The sequence below is a fragment of the Schistocerca nitens genome, chromosome 3 (genome assembly GCF_023898315.1).
Source record: "Schistocerca nitens isolate TAMUIC-IGC-003100 chromosome 3, iqSchNite1.1, whole genome shotgun sequence".
Lineage (NCBI taxonomy): Eukaryota > Metazoa > Arthropoda > Insecta > Orthoptera > Acrididae > Schistocerca > Schistocerca nitens.
Window position 1 is genome coordinate 249,197,522 of NC_064616.1, and position 17,822 is coordinate 249,215,343.

A 17,822-nucleotide genomic window follows, 5' to 3' on the forward strand; every position below is an offset into this window, starting at 1 on the left:
CACTGTATTTCAGTCGTCTCGTCTACTTCGGACACTCTTAAGATCTCCAAGCGTGGTCGCAGTTTCCTAGCCATTGTCTCTAAAATTAGGCGGAGCACAAGGTCCTACACCCGTAAGACGTCACTCACGCGTGTACGTTGGAGAGGAAACGCTAAACTAAATTTCTTGTTAAGAAATGCCTTTGAACTATTCTGCGTGGAGCGCTAAAATTACAAAGAGGGGGAAAAATAATTTGGGTTCGACAGGCTTCTTTTAGCTCACTAACACCGCTGCAACAATGGAAATATTGAAAGGTCTACGAAATTAAATGAAGAGAAACAAAAACTGCAATGAAATTCAAATTGACACAAAAAAGCGAATAATTTTTTATCTTCGCAACAATTTCGATAAGATCGGTAGCATTTAAAAATCGTATTTAGCTCAGATTTTTGGACACCAGTTGTTCTGCACCGTCTAGTGCCTACAAATTAATCGCGATAATCGGCAAACGGCTAAAGTGTCACAAATAGAGCTCGTTACAGCTTCTTACCTTTTTTTAATTATTAATTTCTCCATGAGAAGAGCGGTGAATACCACAGCTGTAGATAATTGCCGCTGCTCCTGGTGTAAGATTTTCTGTTTGAAGAACACGATCAATCATCGACCTTTAGGAAGTCGAATCCTGTCGTGTTTTTTAAACAAAAGACTTCACAACTAGAGCTGCTGTTACTGACAGCAGTGGTCTTTTTCTGTAAGGCAAAGCGGACGCAGTTGGTCTGTTACACTACGCTCACCAGGTCCAAGTGGAAAGTGTCCTGTTGAAGCTGTTCGCCCGCAAGGCGTTCCTGCACAGATGTCATACGTCCCAAGGCGAACAGTACTTAACGGCAAGAAACTAAACACTACTCAGCCAAGCAGCTGATCTACATTTCCTACAGATTTTTAGAGGGAGTATAAGGGTAAGGTTTTACTTCTTCTCGTGCAACCGGAAAGCATAACATTCCCATACAACATCTCCACTATGCAGGGCGGAAAACTTTCTGAATTGTTATATTTAAGTCTAGCTAAACAGTAACAATACTTCAGCCGCAGTTAATGGCCTTTATGAGACTATAAATTCGTTAATGCTTTATAGGCTATATAACCGGCTACAGTGGATGGCACATGAACATTCCAAGCCACCGGCTTACTCTGGGGTGCAGTGTTCACCCAGAATGACAAAACATGTTGACTTTTGACCTGGACTGCCGTACAAACATGTACGTGTCGTTATCGCCTTAGTTGCGAGAAAGACCAGCAGGGCGTGTAAACCGAGACATATTTGGGGTACAGTTACGCTATCTGAAAGCTACTTAAGTGACTCAGGCACAGAGCTGCTGTCCTATACTGATATCATCCCACCGGTATATCACCATATCTCCAGCTACTTCTGTATAAACCACCGAGGAAAACAATAACTTCAATGCCGATCACGTTTTCTAAGAGTATGCTACACTGCTTAGAGGATAAATAGGGCACACACATCGCTGGCAGTGTAGACATTAGATATTTATAAAAAAATTCTGGGAGATTTTTGCCCTTACTAAAATATGTTATAAGTTGTGAACATTTTAGTCTGGCATGTGTGCCAGGAAGTGACCAGTACTTAACATAGTACGACATTCACGCGAACATACCGGTGTTATCAAACAAAGGAGGACCTTCACTGAAATCATCTCGATATTACGAAAATATATACATCGTTACTATGTAGACACCACATAGCGATTTCCAACAATTTGTTTTTGATGTTTGTTTATCGGTATATTTGAGACGAAATTTCCTAGCAACCAAAAGAAGAAAAAACGAGTTAGTAGTGTAACGAGGTTGGTCAAACCGCCTGCATACAGCTGCTCAATAGCAATTTTAGTGTCAGTGCACCCGTTTTGCGTTTAGTTTCTTAACATCGTCAGTGGAGTTACAGATTTGCTTGCTACCGTTTTGCTGTCTCGAGCGTGTTTCAGTTTTAGTATAGACAGTTACAACTCTGTGATCGATTTTAGCACTTCTCGTCATTCTTGTGACGTACAAGAGTTACTGTAACAGCATTCACAGCAGAAATGACGATAGGTGCAAAATCGACCGCCCACTGTCATTGTGGAGTACAGTGTCACCCAGCAAAACTACGTACAATAACACACTGACGATGCTTTGACAGGAACCGCAAACCCATCCGGTCAGAAGAAAACAATAACAAAGGTGTTAGATGCAGACGTTTTGCCGAACCACATCACTGAGACAGTAAGAGCGGGGGATGGCTCCACACACGAAGGACTTGCTAGCGGGCGACATGACGTTCGCGCAGTGGAGCGGTGCGGCCGAAAAGGCGCGAAGGGATGGCGCGGCCACGTGCACCCCGCGCTGTCACTCAGTGCGGCCAGGCCCCGCCTACGGGCCCCCTGGCAACCAGTCACGTGACCGCCGTCGCGCCGCACTCCGCCCCTTATCATTTTCACACGAGCTTCACGCCTACGCCGACAACAATAACAAACAGCTGTTCCCCGCGGCGGCCGACACCTCCTCCGGCGACGCGCGCCGTACGGCACTACACAGCTGCCGAGCGGCTCGGAGCCGGTGCGAATCCCGGCGACAGATAACACGCACAGTCGGTCCACAACGGGAGGGTGGAGGTGCAAACCAGATAACAAAACAGCGGGAGCGACAAGAATGTAACGAGAAGAGAAGCGAGGGCGAGTAGCACACCTGTCCAGACGAGGGCGCCTGCAGGTATGTCGAGACGTCGGGCTCCACCATGCAGCTCCGCAGCGTGTCGGGGATGAACATGGTGCGAGCACGTCGGCGGCGGCGCGAGTACTGCCGGCCCGGCAGTCTGGCGGCGGCGGCGGCAGCGGCGGCGGCGGAGGCCGGTACGCCCCGCGGGGGCGGGCCCTCGCCCCCCTCCCGGGTGGGCCGGCCCGGCGCCGCCCCGCTGCCCCCCGCGCCCCCCGCGGCCCAGCACCGCCGCGGCGACCACGTGCGCTCCGCGCAACGCAGAGCCCAGCCGCAAAAAGCGCGGCTGCCGCAGCCACAACCCGCACCGCGCGCTCCTCTCTGCGCTCATTTCCATACGCTGTCTATCTCTACGAACTGTGCTTTTTAGAAACGCATTCCCTCTTTTGTCAATTCGCAAAACGTTCTGAATATTCCCCTCTTATCACCGGGATCAAAATTTATAAGAAGAATATAATAATCCCAATCCCAAAGAAAGCAGGTGTTGACAGATGTGAAAATTACCGAACTATCAGTTTAATAAGTCACGGCTGCAAAATATTAACGCGAATTCTTTATAGACGAATGGAAAAACTAGTAGAAGCCGACCTAGGGGAAGATCAGTTTGGATTCCGTAGAAATATTGGAACACGTGAGGCAATACTGACCCTACGACTTATCTTAGAAGCTAGATTAAGGAAAGGCAAACCTACGTTTCTAGCATTTGTAGACTTAGAGAAAGCTTTTGACAATGTTGACTGGAATACTCTCTTTCAAATTCTGAAGGTGGCAGGGGTAAAATACAGGGAGCGAAAGGCTGTTTACAATTTGTATAGTAACCAAATGGCAGTTATAAGAGTCGAGGGGCATGAAAGGGAAGCAGTGGTTGGGAAGGGAGTGAGACAGGGTTGTAGCCTCTCCCCGATGTTATTCAATCAGTATATTGAGCAAGCAGTGAAGGAAACGAAAGAAAAATTCGGAGTAGGTATTAAAATCGATGGAGAAGAAATAAAAACTTTGAGGTTCGCCGACGACATTGTAATTCTGTCAGAGACAGCAAACGACTTGGAAGACCAGTTGAACGGAATGGATAGTGTCTTGAAAGGAGGATATAAGATGAACATCAACAAAAGCAAAACGAGGATAATGGAATGTAGTCGAATTAAGTCGGGTGATACTGAGGGAATTAGATTAGGAAATGAGACACTTAAAGTAGTAAAGGAGTTTTGCTATTTGGGGAGCAAAACAACTGATGATGGTCGAAGTAGATAGGATATAAAATGTAGACTGGCAATTGCACGGAAGGCGTTTCTGAAGAAGAGAAATTTGTTAACATCGAATATAGATTTAAGTGTCAGGAAGTCGTTTCTGAAAGTATTTGTATGGAGTGTAGTCATGTATGGAAGTGAAACGTGGACGATAAATAGTTTAGACAAGAAGAGAATAGAAGCTTTCGAAATGTGGTGCAACAGAAGAATGATGAAGATTAGATGGGTAGATCACATAACTAATGAGGAGGTGTTGAATAGGATTGGAGAGACGAGAAGTTTATGGCACAACATGGCTAGAAGAAGGGATCGGTTGGTAGGACATGTTCTGAGGCATCAAGGGATCACCAATTTAGTATTGGAGGACAGTATAGAGGGGAAAAATCGTAGTGGGAGACCAAGAGATGAATACACCAAGCAGATTCCGAAGGATGTAGGTTGCAGTAGGTACTGGGAGATGAAGAAGCTTGCACAGGACAGAGTAGCATGGAGAGCTGCATCAAACCAGTCTCAGGACTGAAGACCACAACAACAACAACAACATTTATTTATTGTTCCGTGGGACCAAATGAAGGAGAAGTCTCCATGGTCGTGGAACGAGTCAATACATGGAATTGTAACACGATAGTAGAAACAGATAAAATGAAATATAAAAAACATATTCAGGCGATAAGTCTTAAGTTTAAATAAAGAAAATCAACAATGTAACACTGGAATTTGCTTAGTTTTGTAGCTCTTCCAGGAGCTCCACGACAGAATAGAAGGAGTGAGCCATGAGGAAACTCTTCAGTTTAGACTTAAAAGAGTTTGGGCTACTGCTAAGATTTTTGAGTTCTTGTGGTAGCTTATTGAAATTGGATGCAGCAGAATACTGCACTCCTTTCTGCACAAGAGTCAAGGAAGTGCATTCCAAATGCAGATTTGGTTTCTGCCTAATATTAACTGAGTGAAAGCTGCTAACTCTTGGGAATAGACTAATATTGCTAACAACAAACGACATTAAAGAAAATACATACTGTGAGGGCAATGTCAGAATTCCCACACTATTGAATAGGGGTCGACAAGAGGTTCTCGAACTTACACCACATATAGCTCGAACAGCCCGTTTTTGAGCCAAAAATACCCTTTTTCAATCAGAAGAATTACCCAAAAAATAATACCATACGACATAAATGTATGAAAATATGCGAAGTAGACTACTTTTCGTGTTGAACTGCCACTTATTTCAGATACTGTTCTAATGGTAAATAAAGCAGCATTTAGTTTCTGAACAAGATCCTGGACGTGGGCTTTCCACGACAGCTTACTATCTATCCGAACGCCTAGAAACTTGAACTGTTCCGTCTCGCTCATAATATGCCCATTCTGTCTGATCAAAATATCGGTTCTTGTTGAATTGTGAGTTAGAAACTGTAAAAACTGAGTCTTACTGTGATTTAGCATCAAATTATTTTCCACAAGCCACGAACTTATTTCATGAACTTCATTATTTGATACTGTTTCAATATTACACACAAGATCCTTCACTACCAAGCTGGTGTCATCAGCAAACAGAAATATTTTTTAATCACCTGTAATATTAGAAGGCATATCATTTATATAAATAAGAAACAGCAGTGGCCCCAGCACCGTCCCTTGGGGAACGCCCCACTTAACAGTGCCCCAGTGGGACTGAACATCACTACCACTCACAATATTGCGGAGGATTACCTTCTGCTTTCTGCTCTTAAAGTAAAATGACTCCATACTGCCTTCATCTATTACATTTTAGTCTATTTAAGCACTCTTAGACAATCTCTGCCTTCGGTCATTTTCAAGTAGCCGTTTCGCACTAAAATTCTGTGATGCCAAATATTCACCTATAATAGAGGATTGGTTGCTTCAGTCAATCCTATTGAAGAAACCACTCCTTTATTATACAGGCGTTTCACAATTCATGTTACACACCTCTAGAGGTTGTACAGGGGACTTAGTAGATCAAGTTCTGCCTAGGAACCCATTTCCCGAAACACCATTCAACTACAGATCAAGTTTTGCATAGGAACAATGTCCGGAAACGTCATTCAACGACGCTACAGAGCGTCAACGTTAGAGGCGTATGTATACAGGGTGTTACAAAAAGGTACGGCCAAACTTTCAGGAAACATTCCTCACACACAAATAAAGAAAAGATGTTATGTGGACATGTGTCCGGAAACGCTTAATTTCCATGTTAGAGGTCATTTTAGTTTGGGCCCCATGTTCTTCCACCTACGCTCAATGGAGCACGTTATCATGATTTCATACGGGATACTCTACCTGTGCTGCTAGAACATGTGCCTTTACAAGTACGACACAACATGTGGTTCATGCACGATGGAGCTCCTGCACATTTCAGTCGAAGTGTTCGTACGCTTCTCAGCAACAGATTCGGTGACCGATGGATTGGTAGAGGCGGACCAATTCCATGGCCTCCACGCTCTCCTGACCTCAACCCTCTTGACATTCATTTATGGGGCATTTGAAAGCTCTTGTCTACGCAACCCCGGTACCAAATGTAGAGACTCTTCGTGCTCGTATTCAAATGGTTCAAATGGCTCTGAGCACTATGCGACTTAACGTCTAAGGTCATCAGTCGCCTAGAACTTAGAACTAATTAAACCTAACTAACCTAAGGACATCACACACATCCATGCCCGAGGCAGGATTCGAACCTGCGACCGGAGCGGTCGCTCGGTTCCAGTCTGCAGCGCCTAGAACCGCACGGCCGCTCCGGCCGGTGTGCTCGTATTGTGGACGGCTGTGATACAATACGCCATTCTCCAGGGCTGCATCAGCGCATCAAGGATTCCATGCGACGGAGGGTGGATGCATGTATCCTCGCTAACAGAGGACATTTTGAACATTTCCTGTAACAAAGTGTTTGAAGTCACGCTGGTACGTTCTGTTGCTGTGTGTTTCCATTCCATAATTAATGTGATTTGAAGAGAAGTAATAAAATGAGCTCTAACATGGAAAGTAAGCGTTTCCGGACACATGTCCACATAACATATTTTCTTTCTTTGTGTGTGAGGAATGTTTCCTGAAAGTTTGGCCGTACCTTTTTGTAACACCCTGTATACAAGGTTATTCCATGATGACGTTACAAACTTTCTAGGACGGTGCAGAAGGATAAATGTATCAATTGGAGATAAGGGTCCCCTGTACTGGAAACTAACGAATCGAAAGTTATAAGCGAAAACCGTTATGATAAAAAAAAATGGTTCAAATGGCTCTGAGCACTATAGGACTTAACTGCTGAGGTCATCAGTCCCCTAGACTTAGAACTACTTAAACCTTACTAACCTAAGGGCTTCACACACATCCGTGCCCGAGGCAGGATTCGAACCTGCGACCGTAGCAGCAGCGCGGTTCCGGACCGTAGCGCCTAGAACCGCTCGACCACAACGACCGGCTTCGTTATAATACTCCTACCAGTGGAATACATGTAATGGTACTGTTGTTAATAGATTGTGGAATAGACAGTTTTCAGAGGGAGTAGTATGAACCAAATCAAGGAAGAAATGTTTAGTAAAGATGGGCTCTAAAATGTATACCTGAGAAGCGACTAGCAGTTGTTCATCTTCGCTACTGTGAAACACATCTCTTCTACTGAACAAGTGCTGATAGCTCTTAAGGTATGCATTTTAGAGCCCATGTTTACTGGACGTGTTTCCATGTTTTGGTCCATACTACCACCTCTGAAAATTGCCGACCCTACAATGTTAGCAGAAAGAGTACCAGTACATGTATTCCACTGTCGGTCAGAACGGTTTTCGCTTATAACTTTCGGCTCGTTCGCTTCCGGTACAGGACCCTTACCCCAATCATACATTTATCCTTATCCATCATCACTGAAAGTGGGTAACATCATCACAAAATCACCCTGTATATGCATACATTTACAAGCGCCGGCACCCTGTAGGGTCATTGTATGCGTTTCCGGACATGAGTTCCCATGTAACACTTGATCTAATAAGTCCCATCTATAACCTCTAGAAGGGTGCAACATGAATTGTGGAACACCCTGTATGTAACTGAATAAACCAATGAATTTCCCATCGAAAAGGGTGTTAAACAAAAATATTTGCAGCACTCTCCGAAAAAGCAATGTCTAAATTGGGTTGGAAAACAAAGTGAATTTAAATTCTGGGAAACAGTTTAAATGAGGTGAGGTTCGCTGGTGATATTGTTATATTTGCAAATAGTATAGAAGAAATTCAAATATGGGTTAGTCACTTTGCGTTAGTCTGCTTTGAATTTGCCTAAAAATGAACTGTGCTAAAACCAAGACTATGAAGAGTGAATGGAATCGGAGAGAAATATTTCCGTTGGAAGTACGTAACTGTAAGGGTCACAGAATGCATATATGTGGATCAACTGCTAAAGATGAAAGGAGACCTAAAACCGGGAATATTTCGATGTATTAAATTAGCCTGGGAATCTTATAGATGATACTCTTCAGTTTTGAAGTCTAAGATGTCGACCGAGCGAAAGAAAATTCTTGACCAGCGTATACTGTCAGTAATAACTTGTGGCTGTGAGACATGGACATTAAATGAATTCATTGCTAGAAAACTAATAGTAGCCTAAAGAGGAATGGAAAAATCAAAGTTGGGCTACACAGAAAGACAAGAACAAGCAGTTGATATTAGACAGACAACAAAGGTCAGGGATATAATGGAAAGACTGCATATCTTGGAATGGCAGTGGGCTGGTCATCTCGCTCGAAAAAAAGATGGCAAGTGGTCAAAACAAATACTAGATTGGAGCCCAATTTACCAAAAAAACCAAGTGGAAGGCCACGGGAGAGAGAATTAAGAAAAGCAGCCGGGTTGAATTGGTACCGGGAAGTTAAAGCTCGGCAGAAACAGAAAAACCTGCAGGGATCTTATGTTGCACGCCCACTCAAAGCTGCCACATCAACAAGTGACCGAACTGGCTAATGATGATGATGATAATGACGATGAACAGAGGATTGCGAGTTCGAGTTCAGATCAGTCACACTGATTTAATATCTGATAATCAACTACGTTGCCTCATTGGTCTACTTTTTTCCTTTTTCTCTTTATAGTTGTTTCTTTTCTCTCGCCCCACACAAGTGGAGCCAGTGGTAAAACATTCTACTCTCCAACCGAAAGCATTAAAAAAGAAAGAAACAAATACGATTATAAGGTGAACAATTTTATAAATGTTTTTAAAACCTATAAAAAGATGGATTTTTGAAGGTATCTACAGAAAACATTAAAAAGTAGCACTGCATCTTCACTAAAAAGTTGTAGCGCCAGCGCTAGGGAACAGATCGTTTTGGGGAGTTGAACAGTTTGATTTTCGGTAAGGTTGAAGGGCGTGGGTATAAAAATAGGTATCCATTGGGGCGAATCTATGAAATGAAGGCCATGTGTAATGGGATAGAGGTATCAGAGCTATAGTTGATAGGAGGGATAAATATCTACTCGAATTTTATTGTCAGGGATGGAGCGACGGTAGATGTGGTGTTGGCGAGATCACACAGAAAGCCGAAATTTGAAAGTGTACATTAAAAAAAAAAAGTTACTGCATATGGATGGTGCTACTGATCTATCATTTACTCCCATACGTCGAACTCACAAATGTACATGATGTCGATGTATCTACGAAGGCGTGCTGAAAAGTATTGTCTCCGAATTTTTTATGTGAAAACTCTTGAGAAGCTTTTTAAATAAAAGAAACTCTACATCTTTTTCTTCACGTCTACATATATATTTCTCGACATAGTCACCTGGCGACGAACACATTTCTACCAACGAAAGACAAGTTCGTTGATACTGTCACTGTAGAATGTTTTACTTTTTTTACGGAGCCATAGCCCCATAGCCACACCTCTGGTAGTACCGCTTCACCACTACCAAAGTGAAGACCTCGAAGGTGTTTTTAAATTTATGGAACAGAGGAAAATCGGATGGTGTCAAGTCGCGACTACATGTAGGATGATCGCTGACTGTGAAGCCAAGGTGTGGTGGAATTGTGGCAAGTGTCGCAGCGCTCGTGTGTGTTCCGGCATTGTTATGCTGAAGGAGAGGGTGCTCTATGTGTGGAAGAACTCTTCGAATTCGAAACTCGATTCCAGCACGTTGTTTCTCAAGCACCGGCCTAGTTACGTCATACATCGCTTACACGCTGCAGTTCGGAGCCCTCTAGCGGCAGAGGGTTGCAAATACATAGACATGAAGAATAGAGATGTAGAATGTTAATAACGTTCGTTTTATTTAAAAAGCTTAATGAGTTTTTACAAAAAGAAATCGGAGGCATTGCTTTTCGACACGCCCTCGTATTCCCGGTACTGAGAAACAATTGAGACTATTCAAGAGGAACACAGTACCAGCACCCAATGGAATTACAGTTAGAATTTAAGTTGAATGCTCTTCGGTGATTACCCCTTTCCGAGCTCATACACATCGGGAATCGTTCGCAAAGCGTACAATTGGCGTGACTGCAAAGGGTCAGAGATCTTCGGAAGAGCGTGAAGAAATGGGTGTACAGCACTGTAGATCGGTATCCCTAACGTCCGTCAGATGTAGTATCCTATAGAATAATTACCTTCCTTGGGGGAAAGAATCTTCTCTCAAATCATTCAGAAGAATCTGCTAAAGAAACACAGTTAGCCTACTTTCTGAACGTTTTGCTAGTAGAGAGGCAGGTGAGCGCCTCCTCTCCAATAACCGGAAGGCATTCATTACTATACCACGTTGCTAACTGATAACCAAAATACCACCCTTAGGATTTTTTTCTCAAATATTTGACTGACTAGGCTTTATTGACTAACAGAAACGAATATGTTACAGAAGGCGACGAGTGTTCAACAGAAACTAAGGAACACTGCGTGTGTGTGTCACTAGCAAACGTACTATGACCGCTAAAGTTCTCGACATACAGATAGTGTAAGCAGTACTATCAGATTGTCTGTGGTCTACAGGAAAAGTGTTGTTGCTGGGTGACGATAACGACATGCAGAACGACTAACACAGTATATCAACTGAATTTGAAGAACTGCAGTATAATGTCTAAGACAAGACAAAGATCAATTAAGTGCCCTATTAACGGATTTGCGTTAATCTCATGAATTCTGTTTGTCGTATATGAACGTTGGGATAGTACTTCGAGGGTATATGAAATGGAACGAACATGTGAAATTAGTAATTGCGGAAGTGAAAGGCTGATTCTCAGACATACTGTAGAAACGACATAATAGGTGTTACCACATAAAAGGTGTTACTGCGACTGATTCTAGAGTGATGCTCCATCATTTGGAGTTCTTACCAAGTAGAAATCACAGCAATCGTCGAACTTATTTGGTGTCGCGCTGCTAGGATCGTAAATTGTCGGTTCGACTACAGCTCACGCGATAGTGTTCAAGAAAGCTCATGGAACACAAATGTGAATCTTTGGCAGACAGTAACAGAATGGAAATTAGGGCAGGTACGAACGCATACCAGCAGTGATTTTTCTCTCCCTTCTAACGCAAATGGAATAGGATAGGGAGTTGCTAATAGCGGTACAACCTATCGTAGGCAGTACACTGCACAGATCATAGATAAAGGTGTAATGAGGTCAGAGCATTTACTACAGTATTGCTCATATCAACAAACATGGTTTTCAAAATTAAAAAATATAAATTTTTAAAGTTATTACATAGATCTTGGATAAATGGATTGTACTGATTCATGTCGTGTAAAAGTTTGCTATTAACGCTTCGATAAAGAAATATCTGGATATTACTTAAACGGTAACAACGAAGGACCGTTTCCATCAATTCCAAGCAGCGTTACACATTACTTAGTTGAAACTTAGCTGTTTCTTTAGCATTGTGCTTAACATTTTTATATTTACCGACTATGTACTACGACGAGTTGAACTTGAAACATCTACAATCATTATATCATGGCATTCCTGAATGGCTCTCGCATATGTATGTATTATTCCTTCAATTCCTTTAATACACAAACATACAGTCTGCAGTGAAATAGACGACTTCATGCGTAATAACAGTTACCTAAAACCTTGTTTCATTATCTTGAGCGCCGGCCGGAGTGGCCGAGCGGCTCTAGGCGCTACAGTCAGGAACTGCGCACCCGCTACGGTCGCAGGTTCGAATCCTACCTCGGGCATGGATGTGTGTGATGTCCTTAGGTTAGTTAGGTTTAAGTAGTTCTAAGTTCTAGCGGCCTGATGATCTCAGAAGTTAAGTCCCATAGTGCTCAGAGCCATTTGAACCATTATCCTGAGCAATTTATGAGACATTGTGGATTTTCACGTTACACGGGAGATCCAGTAGCGAATAATTTCCGCTTGCGTTTTATTAAACAAAATAACGCGTTATGCGACTAGTAAACAAAGACAATTTAAACTTGCAGATTACTTGCTTCAAGCGTTACAGTGTTGCATTGATACGAGGGGCGTATTAAATGTGTTAGATTCCTATTAAGGTTAGCACAACGCACTGTTAATATAGAAAAAAAATAGGAGTCGTGATATTAAATTAAGCATCAGAACACCACAGCACAGAACAATCGTGAATAATACTTCACTAAATCATGGATATTAAGCGAAAGAAATAACGAAGATATGTGCCTAACGCCCGGTTGACGACGAGATCATTGGTGGCGCGGCACAAGCTCGGATTGGCGAAGCATGAGGGAAAACCTGACCGTGTTCTTTTCAGAAGAAATATCACTGTATTTACCTTAACTTACTGGAAAACCAAGTCCAATTATCATCTCATACAATCTGTTCTCTACATCTGGCTTCTTGCGACTTCGTATCACTTACAAAGACGAAGGAATAAATTTAGTGACTTTGAAGGATGGCTGGAGCTTCTAAGTTGAAAGGATTCCGACTGGCATTGCCTTTTTATTGTGTTCACATGTTCATTGAGGTAGCTTAGATTCCTTTGCTGTGTGGTATTACTCATAGGTATGTAGTACCGACTATCTCACGCTGTATTTATTTTTGTAAGTGGCCATTCTAGAACATATGGGACGACAACGTTTCTCTCGGATTGTCCAAATACACCTGCGAAAATAAATATAAGAGAGATTATCAACTGTGTCAAAACGAAAATGGATAAATCAATTAGAGACTGCATTTTGAGAATATCGAAACCTGCCGGCCGGAGTGGCCGAGCGGTTCTAGGCGCTACAGTCGCAGGTTCGAACCCTGCCTCGGGCATGGATGTGTGTGATGTCCTTAGGTTAGTTAGGTTTAAGTAGTTCTAAGTTCTAGGGGCTGATGACCTCAGCAGTTAAGTCCCATAGTGCTCAGAGCCATTTGAACCAATATCGAAACCTACGGAGAATACGTTGCAAATTGCATTAATCAAGTGAATTTATCTGTGTAAGCACACAAATACAAACAGAAAGTTTTGACACCACCAGTAATATCTCTGGAACGCAACTGCTGCGACGTATAGTTGTGGAAGTGAAGGAATAGGAACCGTGAATGAAACTAGTGCAGGGCTAACGTAGAGCACTGCAATATAAATGGTCGTTTAATGTGTCACTCTGACAATTACCTTCACATATGATGATATGGTTGCGAAAGCATGAACGCTCTAGGGAAAAGTATTTCTCTGCACCTAAGTTAGACTCAGAAGCTGATCGTATTACAGAGTGTTCTACATCCGCATCACAACACTGCATCTAAGACTGGTTGTGGAAATACTGGTGGCTGTAATGTCTAAGCACAATGATGGTACACCACTACTATAGAGGGAAGTGACGTGAACTTGATGGTAGAAACAACAGTGAAGCAATTGAGACTACTACATAAAGAAATCATATTAAGTTCAACTGTTCCAGAACGATGAGACAGAACAGCAAGCCAAGAAAATTAATCACTCATTACACAGTACCAGTACTTGAAATTAGGCTTTTAAAATATCTAGGTAGACTTACACTATAGTACCGTGATGCATAATTCAGCGAGATCCCTTAAAAGTCGAATTTATAAGTAAGTACGCGTAAAGCTCAGTGGCGCTGCGGAAGGTTTCATGCATTCATACGACAGGATATTTAGATGAAATTAACCAATACTGTAAAGTGAGTTTTTTAAGCTGCTATTATTTTTTGGTAATTGTTTATTTGGTCTTGGACTTCAGTTTAATCTGTTTTATTCGCAAATTAATGGGTACGTACTTGGATTTACACCCTCAAAAAGCTTTTGCATGTCTTTATTACTCTGGATCCGAAAATATTTTGCACCAGGTAGTAACGTTACGTTTATTGTAATGGTGTGCAAGGACGCAACGCTGGTCGTTTGGTAATGCTCAAGATTTAGACAATTCTCGTATTCATTAACATACATGTTTCTTGAGTCAATTTCACAGCCGTAGCCTGCAAATGAAACGAATCTCAGCTTAAAAAAACCAATTTCATGTTGATGGTGAAGTTGGAAGCATGTTATGTTGATGGTGACGTAGGAAGCATGACGAAAGGTTTAGAATATTCAGAATTGCGACAAGAAGAAATAAATAACCACAAAAGCCACAGAATGGTTAGATTATGTCAATGGGACATAGAGCCAGGCTTCCTTTGCACGGCATTAACTTAACGAGTGTTTGGTCTATGGAAAACGTCCAGATAGCTAGTTCGACGCTTCCTGAGTACTGACAGTATGTCTGAAACCTTTGGCGTTTCTTCATTGGTAATGCAACTACATTCACAGGACTTGATCCTGGAGTGTTAGAAGCAGGGAGAAGGTGTACGCGAAACATTTTTAGTATTTTCTTCTGTCCGCTGTTCTTCTTCTAATCGGGATATTTTATTTAAAATGCTTTCTTAATCCCTTTACAGTCTGTTTCTCTTGAGATCATATTAGCTGCAAAGAGACAGACGAATTGTGAGAAGTTGGAAAATGTTTCTTAACTACCTCCAGGGAGTAAGTAGGTTACACGGTAGATCACAGAGATTTAAACGTTGTCGATTCAGCTAAATACCTAGGGATTAAAGTAAGAACACCTTAAATTGGAAACATCGTGTAGAAAATGTTGATGGGAAGGCAAACTAAAGACTGCGTTTTATTAGTGTGGTGTCACTGCCAGACACCACACTTGCTAGGTGGTAGCCTTTAAATCGGCCGCGGTCCGTTAGTATAGGCCGGACTCGCGTGTCGCCACTATCAGTGATTGCAGACCGAGCGCCGCCACACGGCAGGTCTAGTCTAGAGAGACTCCCTAGCACTCGCTCCAGTTGTACAGCCGACTTTGCTAGCGATGGTTCACTGTCTACATACGCTCTCATTTGCAGAGACGACAGTTTAGCATAGCCTTCAGCTACGTCATTTGCACGACCTAGCAAGGCGCCATATTCAGTTACTATATGTCTTCTGAACAGATAATATTGTGAATCATGTACCGTCAAGAGCGGCGTTCATCATTAATGGATTAAAGTTAAGTATCAACTAGCTACGTCCGCTTTCTGAATTCTAATTCCTTGTCATTTTCCAGACCTCACGTCAGTAGAGTCCTTCCCTCCTCACGCCAGCCTGCGTGAGCTAAAACGCGTGCATTTCGGCCTCCTCTAGTAACACGGTGTCAGCCAACACAACAATTAGCAGAGCATTTAGGAGATGCACTGAATTTACTAAAGAGGTTATCAATACTACACTTGCCCGTTCTTTTCAGGTGCACAGCTGCGCAGTGCAGGAACCCCATCAGATGGGATTGACGGACGATATCGAAAAAGTTCAAAGATGGGCAGCCCACCCTGTATTATCGTGAAACAGGGGAGAGAGTGCCACGAATATGAGAAGCGAGCTGGGATGGCATGGCCGAGCGGTTCTAGGCGCTACAGTCTGGAACCGCGTGACCGCTATGGTCGCAGGTTCGAATCCTGCCTCGGGCATGGATGTGTGTGATGTCCTCAGGTTAGCTAGGTTTAAGTAGTTCTAAGTTCTAGGGGACTGATGACCTCAGAAGTTAAGTCCCATAGTGCTCGCCGGCCGCTGGTGGCCGAGCGGTTCTGGCACTACAGTCTGGAACCGCGCGACCGCTACGGTCGCAGGTTCGAATCCTGCCTCGGGCATGGATGTGTGTGTTGTCCTTAGGTTAGTTAGGTTTAAGTAGTTCTAAGTTCTAGGGGACTTATGACCTCAGCAGTTGAGTCCCATAGTGCTCAGAGCCATTTGAACCATTTGAACCCATAGTGCTCCGAGCCATTTTTAGGGATGGCAGTCCTTAACACAAAGGCCTATCTCGTTTGAATGAGATATTTTCACAAAATTTCAGTAGCCAGCTTTCTCCTCCGAATGTGAAAATATTTTAGTGTCGCCCACCTACGTATGGAGAAATGACCATCGTAATAAACTAGGAGAAATTGGAGCTCGCACGGAAAGATTTAGGTGTTAATTTTTCCCACGTTCTATTTGAGAGTGGACAGATCGAGAAATACTATGAAAGTGGGCCTATGAATCCCCTGCCAAGCACTTAACTGGGAACTGCAGAGTAGTTACGTAATTCTAGATAAAGTACAGACACCAAATTGAATACTACCAGACTCATAGTCACTGCGATAACTCAGTTGTTAATCGAAATGATGAGTCGTCATATGCTGCAGAACACAGCAGCTCTTTCAGACGGAAACACACATCACTTCACCCGTGCGCTGCGTCCGTCGTTTGTTATTGCAGTGTCGCAAGTTAGTATGCAGTACGCTAGGCGACGTATTACGTAGTCACCTATGGAAAAGCCAGTCGTTGGTGAGGCGAAATGAAAGACCTTCCTGACTTTCAACGAAGCTGCTCAGCTGTAGCGCTGTTAACTGGAGAAGTGGTATAGAAGAATGACAATTTGTTACATTTATCGACAGTAATAGTGCCCATGATAATGAGGGAATATGCGAGTCGTCACAACACGTTACTGAGAGATAGGCAATCATACGTGAAGTGTCTTATACTCAGGCAACGAATGTTCGGAAGAATGTAGGAACAGAGGAAAACTGTCGTTGACCAGGGTTCGCGTGAAGCAGATATGTCGTAGCATACCAACGATATGATGTGATGCGTCGAGTGTTATCTGTGTAGCGCAATTACTGTTGTGATTGTGTAACCGTTGGGTACTGCCTGCAGCCGAACAAAGTCTGTTCCTCTTCAAGAGCGTTGAGGGGCAGGCAGCTTAACGTTCCCATCCACAGGGCGGATCATTATCGACCGCGTCACATGTCGTTGTTCCATAATATACTATGTATCAGTTTCAAATTTGGAGGGCTGCCTGATGTTATGAAGTTCTCACTACCACCTCTTGCCGACTAAATACAGACGATTTTCTTCTACTGTGAAGATTGGAATAACTTACTTTAACGTCGAACGTCACTGCAGCTTGGTGTGTTAGCGACCTCGTCTACGGAATGGGGAATAAAAGTATTAATGGACGAAAATCAACTGTCGGCGACTGAGACCCTATGCTACGTAAATATGCCACAAAAAGTCGCACATGTAGTGTGGGTGAAGTGACCTCAGGAACCAATCAGTATCTCTGATAACCTGTTGCTGTGGCCACTGAAGCCATAGCTTCGAGCAGCGAAGACTGAACATTGACAAACGTTTGGAAATTTCTGACCTCAGATCAAAATCAACACCACTGCAGCGCTACGCTAATGGTGACGAGTCTATGCAACATGATGAACGCTAATTCGAAGAATGTAGTGTGATACGATAAAAAAAGTCATACTTCTCGTTTCAAACTGGACGTGTGTGTTTGCTTGTTTGTGTGTGTGTGTTGTGTACAGCGGAAAACCATTGCGACGTTTATGAAAAGGTGGGAACTGTGTGAGCCAC

At 43.0% G+C, this 17,822-nt stretch overlaps 1 protein-coding gene across 8 annotated transcripts in view; it reads right to left on the reverse strand.

Moving 5' to 3' along the window:
- LOC126248210 (nuclear factor 1 X-type) overlaps positions 1-2,838 on the reverse strand; it is a 601,762-nt gene extending 598,924 nt beyond the window's left edge. For all 8 annotated transcript variants that reach the window (XM_049949028.1, XM_049949025.1, XM_049949026.1 and 5 more), the window contains exon 1: positions 2,722-2,838. In XM_049949028.1, the coding sequence (XP_049804985.1) occupies positions 2,722-2,802 (81 nt within the window). In that variant the 5' untranslated portion in view covers positions 2,803-2,838. The remainder of the gene's footprint in view (positions 1-2,721) is intronic.
- Between the last annotated feature and the right edge of the window lie 14,984 nt (positions 2,839-17,822).